This window comes from Ischnura elegans, chromosome 12 (genome assembly GCF_921293095.1).
Source record: "Ischnura elegans chromosome 12, ioIscEleg1.1, whole genome shotgun sequence".
Taxonomy (NCBI): domain Eukaryota; kingdom Metazoa; phylum Arthropoda; class Insecta; order Odonata; family Coenagrionidae; genus Ischnura; species Ischnura elegans.
In genome coordinates this window covers 75379166-75391753 of record NC_060257.1, presented here as the reverse complement: position 1 = coordinate 75391753, position 12588 = coordinate 75379166, and the positions used below count along the sequence as shown (strand labels likewise).

Here is a 12588-nt window from a genome sequence, read left to right as displayed (position 1 = left end):
CATATGTTGTTGCCTTGCCTTTGTGCTGTTGCCTCTTGCCTTGTTATATCGCATCCTAAGTATTGGAAATACGACACTTGCTCCAGGACTTGATCCTCAATAAGATTTTTGCTCGTATCGGGTTGCTTCCTAAAATGCAATAGTCTTTGTTTTGGTTTTTGAAATTCTCACCAACCTGAAGTTATTCGCAATATTTACCGATGATATGGAACTTAGTGTTTGCTTTCTTAAATTTGGCTGAAAAAAAATGTAACCAACACTTTTTCACCATGCGTACCACGATTTTGGAAGTCTGAAATTTTAGCATACACCTCGGAACTTAGGAATGAGTTTTACCATCCCTCTTCAACCATTTTCAGTTGCACAGCATAGAATTACCAATAATATTAATCAGAAACTTTAAGAGAAGTGTGACAGCCTAGATTATAGCTAGATTCGACTAATTGAAGATTTAGGTCAATATATGTACATCGACAAGTGGTACACATAGTGTTTCTAAATACTACCATATTTCGTTCAATATTACATCACGAGAACGTTTATTAAGAAGGCTACTAATTTTAGATTACTTTTCAGGGTTTTTATAAAAATTTGGTGCGGTTTCGAACATGGTTGAAATGAAAACCAAATCATTTCACGTTTATGATTTTTATTTTTCGAATTTGTCGTATCAAACAGTTTTTTTACATAATCATTAAATTCAAAATTCAATTAAATATGTGCACCCTTAGTCCCTCGACAAAGGAGAAACCCGGCGTCGACATTAGCCTACTCCTGAAATGTCGACCTCTCATCCATCCGGGTTCGAATCCCAGCGAGAAGTTTTTCAGAGGCTGCCCGATTCCTGCTTGAGTTCCTTAAGGGGGGCATTTCACGTGCAACACTCCGCCCGTCGGATGGGACGTTAAGCTGTGGTCCCTTTGGCGCCTTTCATTAGAGTAAGGCTAATGTCGACGTCAGGTCTTCTCTCTTCTTGAGCGACTAAGGACACACATATTGAAATGTATTAATTATGAAAGGCGACAAATTTTAAAAACCAAAAAATATACCGTAAGTAATTTTTTTTTCATTTAAATAATGCTCAAAACACTCCATTTTTTTAATATCTTAACCCCGTATACTAGAATTTTTGGTTTCCGGTAAACAGCAGCAAACCTGAGAGCTTATTCTGGGTAGGCAATCGCTTCCTCTCTGGCTATCCAGTAACTGTAGTTAGTCAAGTCATCAGCAACTTTCCTGACAATTTCGATTATCTTTTACCGATAGCTAATGTAGGCTGCATCTACGCCTTAGCTACGAAAGAACCGGAGTAAATTTATCGGAATGATCAATGAGTACGACGCATAAATTAAACTGTGTACATTAATAGTTTGAGGTCGAAAATTATCAAGCAAAGTAGTTTAAGTATTTTCTAAAAATCCATTTACGAGTTATCACTAAATTGTTTTTCGAGTGTTAAGGTAAATGAGTCTAGATTACAGAAATGAAATTAGGCCAATTTTGAGGAGAATTATTCGAGAAAAATTAATGAACTATTTTTAAACATTTAAATTCAACAAGAATAGGAAAGGGTTTTTAATGACTCTTCCTACATTTTGTGCCTCACTCAAAATCATAGCTTTCAAATAATCCATGAATCATTGCTCTGAGACAATTTGGTGGTGAAATAGAAAGAATAGCATAATTCAAGGCACGGTTTTTTTTGGCATGAATACATACAGGAATTTTCATTGAATCTGAGACTTTGGATTGAGGTGAAATGACTCGCCATTTTGTCCTTAAGGAAGGAAAAAATAAAAAAAGGTTGAGACCACTAGATGTCATAGACATCCGGAGCGTTAATCGAATAAGGTTGTCCGATGCAGAGAGCGGAATTGCGAGGAATGTTGCCGGCGCGGTATAGCCGAATTGAAATGAAAATTGAGCTCGCCATCTGCTGGTGAATTTTCATTCGAATTCCATGCAGGAAAACAAATTGAAATTCAAATCTATTTCACGGAATGGGGCAGTTTATTTTCAGTCCGGTAAAAAATGCTCTCATTTAGAATTCAGTAGTACTGTAATAAGCCTAGAGGTGAGGCCTCGAATATTGCGCATGGGAAAAATTGGCCATGAGAATTTAAGACAGCTTCATGCCAGGAGTACAGAAATCGATGCGTTTTGCATAAAGAGGGTGAACTACCCACACGGAAAGCGTCGCTGCAAGTCCTCGTAATATGTATGTTAGGCACTATATTTGACTAGATGATGTGGTATTTGTGATACTACAATTGTTCTTCTATCCTTTTATTCTTGACCTAAGTTTGGGTCTTTTTACATAAATAACATATTCGGCGGTCTCGGAAATTAATTTTCGATTTCAGGCTTATTATATGAAAAGGAACAATGAGCACCAAAGTGGCCAATTATTATTTTTTTTAGTGCAAAAAACATTAATTAGCAAAAAACTTACACAAATTAATTTCAAATTTAAAAAATTGAGAAAAATGATGTGACATAACTTTTAAGTAGCTGTTTTAGTTTGCTGTTTAGTTGCTATGTTACAATTTTTTTATTTTTACATCAAGTTTGTGTAATCAAAATGACCAATTTTGTGATTTGCTAATTGTACTTCTCATTTTTTCATATAATAAGCCATGGCAATGAAAAATAAATTTCCAAAACTACGGAAAATATGTATTTAAATGACCTTAACATCAAGAGATCATATTTAAAGTTGTGATACATGGACCAGAATTTTTTCTACACTGTGAAATTTTTGTTTGCTGATTGCGTACTTATGTCTGTTTTCTAGAAGGGCAAGTAAACGCAAAACAGGTTTTAAACTATGGGGAACCAAAATGCATAATAATAATAATAATAAAAAGCTGTAGAAATTTTCAAATCTTTTTTAAACTTACTCGACCAGTTTCAATGCGGAAGCATCATTTTCAAGAGCTGTCTCTGCGTAAGCATTGAAACTGGTCTAGTAAGATTAAAAAGGTGTGGAAAAGTACTACAGCTGTTTCAAATATTACTTGTTACTATCTGTGAACTTTTCTAAAGTCGTCCATCAGTCTGAGCAAAACGGTTGTTTTTTTATTGAATTGAATGCGTTGTAACGAAAGGCAAGTTTTTTTATACAAACAAGGAATAAATGAAAAAACATCTCTTCTCTTTGCATTGCATTTACCTTGGTGCACCTACAACTTTCAGTATATTCTGAGAAGTAATAGAATAAGTGGGTGTTTGAGAAAATCAGACGGAGAGACATCGAGAAATTAGTCGTAGAAACTTAATAACACCGTCACTTGACTTACTACTTAGTTGACTTCACTAAACTTTAACTTATATTTTATTTTGGCTTCTTAAAATAATTTCACGCTGATTTTGACTAAAAAAACAATGATACTACTTCACAGAATTTATGTCTTCCCTTTCTTATTAAAACTTCATACGGTGATACATGCACTGGTGTCATGGCGCTGGAATGCGCCGGAACGCCGTTCCTGCACTGGTTAGCAAAAGATATAATAGTCTAATAGCACTTTTATCAAATTTGTTGCCTAAAAATTTCTAATATACATCGTACATTCGTAACCAAAGCACAATATTTAGTAATAAATTTTAAATATTAATTTGTAATGAAAAAACACAGAGTAATATTTCACTTCTAAAAAAAGTTAAGGAAAGCGCGTTCCGGCACTGCTATGCCGGAACCGCACACTATTTTGCCATGACGTCACTGGATACTAGGGTGGTGCGAAAAAACTCAAGTTCCAAATATCGTGTCGCTATAGTGCGGAAAAGTTGCGATACGTTAGTACAAGAAAAACAAGAAAAGAATTATTAAAATCGGACGTCATCTTCCGATCTCGCAAAGCACCTGAAAAAATGACAAAAATGAAAAAAATTGTTTTTTTTTCGTTGTAAAAAAATTAAATTAAATTAGTACCTCTTAACGCTGTAGCAAAAAATGATTACAAATAGCATAGGTTATTATTTATATATGCATATTTATGGCTTTTAACTGTTATTACCGATCACACAAGATCATTAAAAATGTATACATTTTTCAATTTCGCCTATCTTTCAGAGTTTTGTAATAATTATTTGAGGATAATTTTTGTGAAGTTTTTATTAGCCCTTTAGATCAAAAATGACAATAAAACTGGCCACTAGAATTGAAAGGCAAAATTGCACTTTAAAAAGGCAGCATGTTAACCCTATTGAAACCGGAAGTGAAGATGTTGAGGTTTTAAATGACGCAACGCAAAGTTCAACAATCAAGGAGAAATTTGTTGACTAGGAAGATTACATGCCTAGTACATCCAAAAAAATATAAATCAACATGGCAAATGAGGGTAAAATTCCAAAGTACAGCTCTTCATTGTGATCAATACGGGGTGTCTCGCCGTACAGCTGCTGCTATAGCATCAAGTGTACTTGTAGACATTGGTGTTATAACTGAAGAATATACTTCTAAGTTAATTGACCGATGTAGAATTAAAAGGGAAAAGAAAAATATTATAAGCGATTTACAGCAAATCCATCTTGATTTAGGTGAGCTACACGGTTATACTTTGACGGAAGGGTAGACAATACCATAGTAATAGAAATGATTGAATCGAAGGAGTGCTGTCGGACAGTTATGGCGGAACACCATTCTCTAATAAAAGAGCCGGCTTTTGGTTATTTGAGTTATGTTTCTCCAAGCTCCGGGTCTGCTAAAGATATAGTGGTCTCCATACTATCTTATCTCGCTGATCAAGGAGTATCATTAGAGTACTTAGAGTTAGTTTGCTGAGATGGCACGAACATCAACACTGGATGGAAAGGTTGCACTATTAGAAAGCCCGTAAAACACATTGGACACCCGCTGCAGTCGGCAGTTGGGTTACTTCATTTCATTGAATTACTTTGGTCATTTTTTTTAGTATTTAGATGGTGAAACAAGTGGCCAAAAATCATTTAATGGGCCAATTGGACTAATCTGAATGGTTATGGAAAGCTTCCAAACTGCATTTCCAAACCATTGAATGTGAAATTCTACAAGCTGATAGATAAATTTTGAGCAAGGACCAAAGATACCTTATTGACATTAGTCAAGCAATCACAAGTGGCGACATTCCAAATGACTTAGCAAACCGGGATACTGGACCATTTTCACATGCTAGATGGCTCGTGTGAACAGAGCAAAGGAAACCTCTCGATACAAACCTGGATATTAAAAGAAAGTAGTTTTCCATGTTATTGAACGGAACTCTAACTTTGATCACGAAGAGAATGTATTAATGGCTATGGTTTTTGATTACAGAAGGCACATTAGAGAGCTAGGGCTAAAAAGAGTATTTAAAGTCAGACAGACCTAACCAAAAGGTAAACCTATCGTAAACTTCATTACTCCTACCACGAACGTCGAAATAACTGACCATATAGAATTGATTGACTGGAATGAAGTCAAACTATCTACTCCACCTCTTCTTAAAGAATAATTACTAATGAAGAAATAGCTTCCTTCATTGAATCTGGCGATAAACAAGATTGGGATATTTTAACTTCCCGTATCACACGCAAGCAATGGAGCCGTGTGTGAAATTGGTAACGGAGGCATCCCTTAAGCTTTGTGGCTATCGATCCAGAGATGGATTTATTAGGGCTAATGCAAATCAAGGTCCATTATGCCAGACTTCACCACTAAATCGCAGTACAAAGTAGTTTTCAAAAGCTAAAATTTAAAAGAAGGACAAAAAATTTAAATATTGTAGTAGCAGTAACCCTCATTGGCTGGATGGATGAAGGGTGTGGGTAGAACTCAAAGTGCAGCCACCTCTCTGCGGTGAGGTCTGGGTTGTTTAAATATTATTAAATCATATATAAACAAAGGAAGAGCTGCATAATCAAACATGTATTTTTGACTAAAATATTACCTTAAGTTATTATGACACAACTCTGAAAAACCGGCTAAATTGCAAAATTTATACATTTTTAATGATCTTGTGCGATCGGTAATAACAGTTAATAGCCATAAATATGCATATATAAATAATAACCTATGCTATTTGTAATCATTTTTTGCTATAGCGTTAAAAGATATTAATTTAATTTAATTTTTTACAACGAAAAAAAAAACAATTTTTTTTGTCATTTTTTTCAGGTGCTTTGCGGGATCGGAAGATGACGTCCGATTTTAATAATTCTTTTTTTGTTTTTCTTGTACTAATGTATCGCAACTTTTCCGGACTATAGCAGCACGAAATTTGTAACTTGAGTTTTTTCGCACCACCCTACTGGATACATGAAAATAAATATAATGACACAATGGGGAGCAATGGAGTGTGTGGAAAATAGGGGAATGGGACCCCCTCCAAAAACTCTAAAAAGAAAAAAAAAATTCGTACCACAAGTGATGCGAATATTTTTTTCTTTTATAGGGATTGGGAATATTCATTGACCTGACGTTGCCAGCTGTAATGTCGGCGAAACTTGTCTACATACATGGGCCTATATCGTAAGCCTCGATGAGTTCTAAAAAGTAATCTTTACAACTCCTTCAGACACTTATATTGTTATTTGATATGGAAACGACTAACAATAGATATTAAAGACCTCATTTGGTCCTTCACGCAAGTATTTTGCACGAATAATCTCAAGAAAGCACGTCAATTGGAATATTAAAAATAAATAAAAACATGCGAAGGAGGACCATTTCTCTAGTGCACACGTTACAGTGTTTCTCAACGGCGGTAGTGGCAAGGGGATTCGTCGAGGAATTCGAGAGAATTCGTTGAATTCATTGACTTGAAGAAGCAATCTGTAGTACCGGCGAAACTTTTGTCTACAAATTTGACACACATATAGGATATCTCGTAAATATCCTCGCAGAATTCTAAAAAAAGTAATGATATAAGTACTCCGAAGGTAGCCACGGTTATATATTTACGGAGTCACCCGCAATGCCCGATTTTTTTATAAAAAAAACATTCGCCTTTACCTGGATTCGAACCTCCCACTTTCAGTCGAGTGCTTTAACCAGTAACTGCTTCCGAGACGTCATTTCTCGATGGACATTTGAAAATTTGTGCTGTATACCGGACAAGATGGTCTAGACTTCATGAATGATTTTTTCTCAGTGTAATTTCCACAATAATAAAAAGTAATGTTTACTACTCACTCAGACAACACACTTACACCCCCTATCTATGTAACACGACTACCAACTGATATTAAAGACCTCATTTGGACTTCAACGCAAGCATTTTGCACGCATAATCCCGAGAAAACACACGAATGGGAAAGATTAAAAAAAACGAAAAAAATACGAGGGAGGACCGCTTCTCTGACGCACGCATTACAGTGTTTCACAACGCTGGTAGTAGCAAGGGGTTTCGCCGAGGAATTCGAGAGAATTCGTCGGGGATATTAATTTTTATGAAACGAACTACTGTCATACGAGTCGAGGAAGAGACCGCAGCAGCGCAGCCTGAAATGGGAAAGCCGTGTAATTACCAAAGTATCCCCTGGGAAAGAGTGTTAATGAAGATAAATGGATTCTCGGCCGTTCCTTCAGGCGAAGAATGTGCCGTGCGAGGGCCAAAAATACTGCAAATAACACGAAACGGGATAACTCTTAATGGAGAGAATTCCACGCTTAATTTTTCGTCTTCTTTCGGTTACGATATACATGTCTAAACAGCTAGGTAATTGCAATCAATGTAATGTACTCATTACGTTGGATTTTCGTGAAAGTCCTCCCATTACCTTCACTTAAGAATGTAGTTTTTGTTATGTTACTTTTTTTCGAGGAGAATTTTTCGAGAAATCAATTTTTCGAGATTTCCTTAGCAATCTAAAGTATCAAAAAAAATACCAAAAAAAGGCTGGATACCAAAGAAAAACTGTTTACATGGTAACCAAAGTGAATAAAACAGAATGTTTTCGTTGCCATAGCTGAGTAACTAATGAGTTATGCCCCCATATTCATGGACCACAAATTCTCAAAATTGTCTCCCCTACCACCTCCTGATGCATAAAAGATTCCATTTGAAATACCCTGTGTAACAAAAAAAAAACGAATTTTAATCCTCGAATAGCAGTCTTTATTGCATTTCAAATTCCATGAACACGTATTTATTTATTTATCTCGTAAAAATCCCCACTGAATTCTAAAACAGTAATAATTTAAGTATATCGTAAGTGGCTACGGTTATATGTTTACGGAATCATACGCAATGAACAAATTGCGCGAAAATTTCACTGAGATTTTTTAGATTTAAAGAAAATTTCACACAAATTTAACAATTATACATGCACAAACAACAATGTCCTGGATAGGAAAAACCTACCCTGGCGGGAGTTGAACCCGCGCTCTTTTGTTTGATTTTATCTCTTATCTCTTGGAGAGGATTTTTCCCTGACGCCACCGCGGCGGGCAAATTCTATTTTTCATATTATTTATTTATTACATTATATATTTATGATATTATTATATTTACGGAACATGTGGATAAATGGAACTTCCTCTTAGTTAAGGCAAAGTGATCCGACCCTGATGAGTCTCATTGGCCGGTACGTAAAGGGATAATAATAGCCGGCACATTCTCGCCTTCTTCCACAAAAGGAAGGAGCCCCTATATACCCTTCCCCCAGACGGTCTGTCGCACAGACTCCCTTCCGAAACAATATCGATCAGGTTGCCACGCCCCCTTCTACTCGGGCACAAATGGACCATGCCGTCTCCTCAAGCAGACACTATCTCTAGAGGGAAAAAAGCGGGCGGGGATAGGAGGAGGGGTGGGGGGGTAAGGAAGGGAAAGAGTGGACTGGGTTGCGGCAGGGAAGAGACCCAGACACATGCATAGATGGGGACACTCACTTTACAGCCGGGCGATACATCGAAATATCGAAAAATATCACGACATTGCGATATATCGATATTTCTATGTGTCGATAATTGTGTACTAAGTTTTCTCCAAATTAGCTAAATACGGTTGTCCGATAAAATCGTGAATTATCGCCCGATGACAGAAATCAAAATTTAAATGTGATATTTATATTTGTATAAAATATATTACGACTGAAGAAAGATCTGAGGTTTTCCCGGCGTATGATGTTGTTGAAGTTATTTCGGGTTTCCCACCGGATAAGGTTCTCCATCTCTGCCGACGTTTCGATGGTCGTGTCGTCCATCGTCATCAGGGCTTCATGACGATGACGACATGACGATGGACAACACGACCATCGAAACGTCGGCAGAGATGGAGAACCTTATGCGGTGGGAAACCCGAAATAACTTCAACAATATATTACGACTGTTACGACCCGAGAAACCAACATGACTTTATATAATGAAGTATGACGAGCGCAAGGTACAAAGTTGATTGTACAATGTGCTAATTGAAATTTTATGATATCATGCAAGCATTTCGGCTGGAAAAGTTTTAAAAATATAACATTTAACTTAATTTTTGTCCACGAACGATTAAAGTACTTATTCCCCGGAAAATGCACTATTTATCGAGGTGTTGATGGCAGGCACTTTCCACAGTATCTTAGACAATATTGCCGTACACATGACTTAATTGAAGTAATCCTGCACACTCGTGGAAAATAATTAGGGGACAAGAAAATACTAGCCAGAAGATAAGAAATAGATCAATTGGTAGCATACCAATTGTTCGTCTCAAAGACTTGAAGTACAATGAAACTTAAATTATTTGTATTCATACGAATTTCAAAAATTGAAAAGAGCAAAGAAGCATGAAAACCAATAAAGATTCTTTGAAAACGCTCGCGTTTTGTACTTGCTGAAAAATTTTCCGGGAGAAAAGGCCTCCTACAAACCGCTCACCATATACAAAATGGACTAAATATACCTTTGGAATAATGTGTTATATTTCCACCCTATGGTTTTAATTGTGCTGGAAAAAGTATTTCAAATAATCGACTTTGCTTTCGCAATTCGACTGGTTTTTGCTATGAACATGGATAGCAGAAGACCTCCAAGTTAATACGTTCATATAGGCACAAATTACAGTTTCTACGCTGAAAGAAGAATTTACATTCCCACTTCGTCCATACGAGGAGATAACATGAAATTGATGGAAATACTAACGTTCTCAATCCTTTCGTCCAGCATCTTGAAGAAGTCGAGTTGGCTAGAGGACACCTCACTGAAACAGCATGAAAGAAAAACGTAAATATTAAGCACTCACGGAGTTGTGAAACAATAGAACAGACAAACAAAGTGATGAAACTGCTTTTCATAAACAAATATCAAATCCCATTACCAGCTCATGAAGATAAGGTTCGCCCATCCGCCCTCATTGTATTTAATCTGTTTGAACAAATTGATAATTCATTATTTTATCTAAATTGAATGGAAACTGGGAACCAAATTAAAATTCACATGCACTGGAGAAGTGAATAATATGTTTATAAAGGCAGTTCTTGTTCCCACGTGAATATAACGATATTTAAGGGTGAAGTTTTAGAAAAATGTGACTTGAAGGAACATTCCTAAACAAAATTTTTTTTTAGGAAGTAAAATACATAGTGAAAATGATATTTTTGATGGATTTTTACAAGAGCTGGTTAAATGAGAATTATTTTCCATTAAAATTAGGGCAAATTTTCCCAAAAGTTTAAAATTGCTTGGAAATTTCACTTATTCAAGATATTCTGGTCCTTCTGACAGTTCCATTCCCATGAATTCTCCGTTCATCAGCCAAGTGCTCGAAGCACTAGGCCACCACACCCATAGGCGGATTTATGGGGGGGCACGGGGGCACGCTTAAAAAAATGTACATTTTTTATACCTTTATCAAGTTCGCTTTGTTTTGTGTATTAATTTGAGAAATTGAGATGGACCTCAACTTGCCCTTGAGGAAATGACCATGGCAAGAAATGCAACATATCAGATACAAGGAAATTAAACCCCCCCCCCCCCCCATCGGGTGTGGATGGTTTCATTACAACAGATGAATCAAAAATGTCAATTTATATGATGGAAATTAACTCTGGTAGACGCAGCTATGGTAAACTATGGTCCAGCCTACGCGGCCAGTCTTCCGATCCGCGGCGTATTCGGTATAGTGCGAGCTACCCGGTTATACTGTCTCATGTGATACTTTTGTACCCTATCTTACTTTGTTCATTCAATTACCGAGAGATTTTGTAAAAATTCCTAAGATTTTCTAAAGAAAAAAATATGTAACTTTAAGATTTTGGCGGACAAATCCGGTTTTTCCCGATTTTGACGCAATCACCATCAACGCTCCTCATTATCTTTTTTTTTGTTTATTTGCATCAAACTAAGCAATCAAAGTAGAAAATTCACAAGAGGATCCGAAAAATGTGAAGACGATGGAGCAGGCATTGTTGCATTGCGTGGTCCAGAATTTTTATTTTTATTTTATTTGGCAGGCGAGAGCGTTACCCCGCCGCCACCGAGGCCGGCCGGCATTACCTTACTCATCATGACTCGTAACTCCCCTTAGCGAAAAAACTGTTGAAATTCCAACAGTTAATTGGGATCACTGAAGATCCTGCTGCCACCACTGCTGAATCCAATAGTAACTGTTGAATCAAACAGTAACGGCTGAATTAATCAATAACTGTTGGATTTATCCATTACTGTTGGAGTTAACAGTTATTGTTAGTTTTAACAGTTACTGTTAGTTTTAACAGTAAGTGTTGAAAGAGTAGTAGGGACCACTGTAGAATCCAACAGTAGCTATTGTTGGATTTAACAGTGGTTTCAATTTACTTTTGAAATTTCAACACTTTTTTCGCTAAGGGTCGCGAGTAGTTTTCAACTCGACTCGATACGATTTTCTTACCCGCACGAAAACTCGAGAAAAGTTTCTCTTGAAATGATTGAAATATAATGAAAGACAGTTTAGACAAAGATATACAGGTATAGTAAAGATAGTGGGTACTTACGCCTGTGCGAGGAGTGGTCCGGAGGAGAGGACTTGCCGCACCCGGTTTGCGAGCGCCTTCCGCCGCGCCTCCGCCTCTGCCGACGCCGAGGGCGAGGCGGGCGTGGACGAGCCCCCCTCGCCATCACCATCCCCGCTACCACCCCCATCACCCTCGTCTCCACCCCCAGCGCCACCTGCAACAACAGGTAATAGAAAGAAAACATGTAATATCTGTTTTTCACAGCGAACAATGGCAGTGAAGATATATCCGGTCTCAAACCAGGTTATGTTCTTCATATTTTCTTCCAGAAGATTGAATGTGCAATTGGCACAACGTCCTCAATTATCCAGGAATCCAATCTAAAATGATTCAGGAATTCATTCCAAACCCATTGTCTTCCTGAATCTCTGCGGAGTAGGAGTCATTCGTAGCAATATTTATAAAATCACTTTAGGAACAAGTGACTTTGTACGCAGTCACCCGTGCAAACGTTCATCAGTTGATGGATTTAATATTTATTAATTTAACTTTCTAGTGATCACTTATCATCACTACTATATCTAATATCCAGTTATAAAAGTGAATGTGGCCATATTGCATCGCAGTATATTTTATCAATACGGTCTTTTTTTAAATAAGAATGAGCTTGATAAATTAAGGCTAAGTGTAGAAAAAAGTATCTTA

General features: G+C 36.9%; 1 protein-coding gene across 1 annotated transcript in view; it reads right to left on the bottom strand.

The window, feature by feature from the left end:
- The window catches only part of LOC124168718, a 37299-nt gene extending 24970 nt beyond the window's left edge, over positions 1-12329 (bottom strand). The window contains exons 1-3 of the mRNA XM_046546984.1: positions 12293-12329; positions 11923-12097; positions 10094-10151 (exon numbers count right to left, since the gene is read on the bottom strand). Of these exons, the coding sequence (XP_046402940.1) occupies positions 10094-10151; positions 11923-12097; positions 12293-12329 (270 nt within the window). The remainder of the gene's footprint in view (positions 1-10093; positions 10152-11922; positions 12098-12292) is intronic.
- Between the last annotated feature and the right edge of the window lie 259 nt (positions 12330-12588).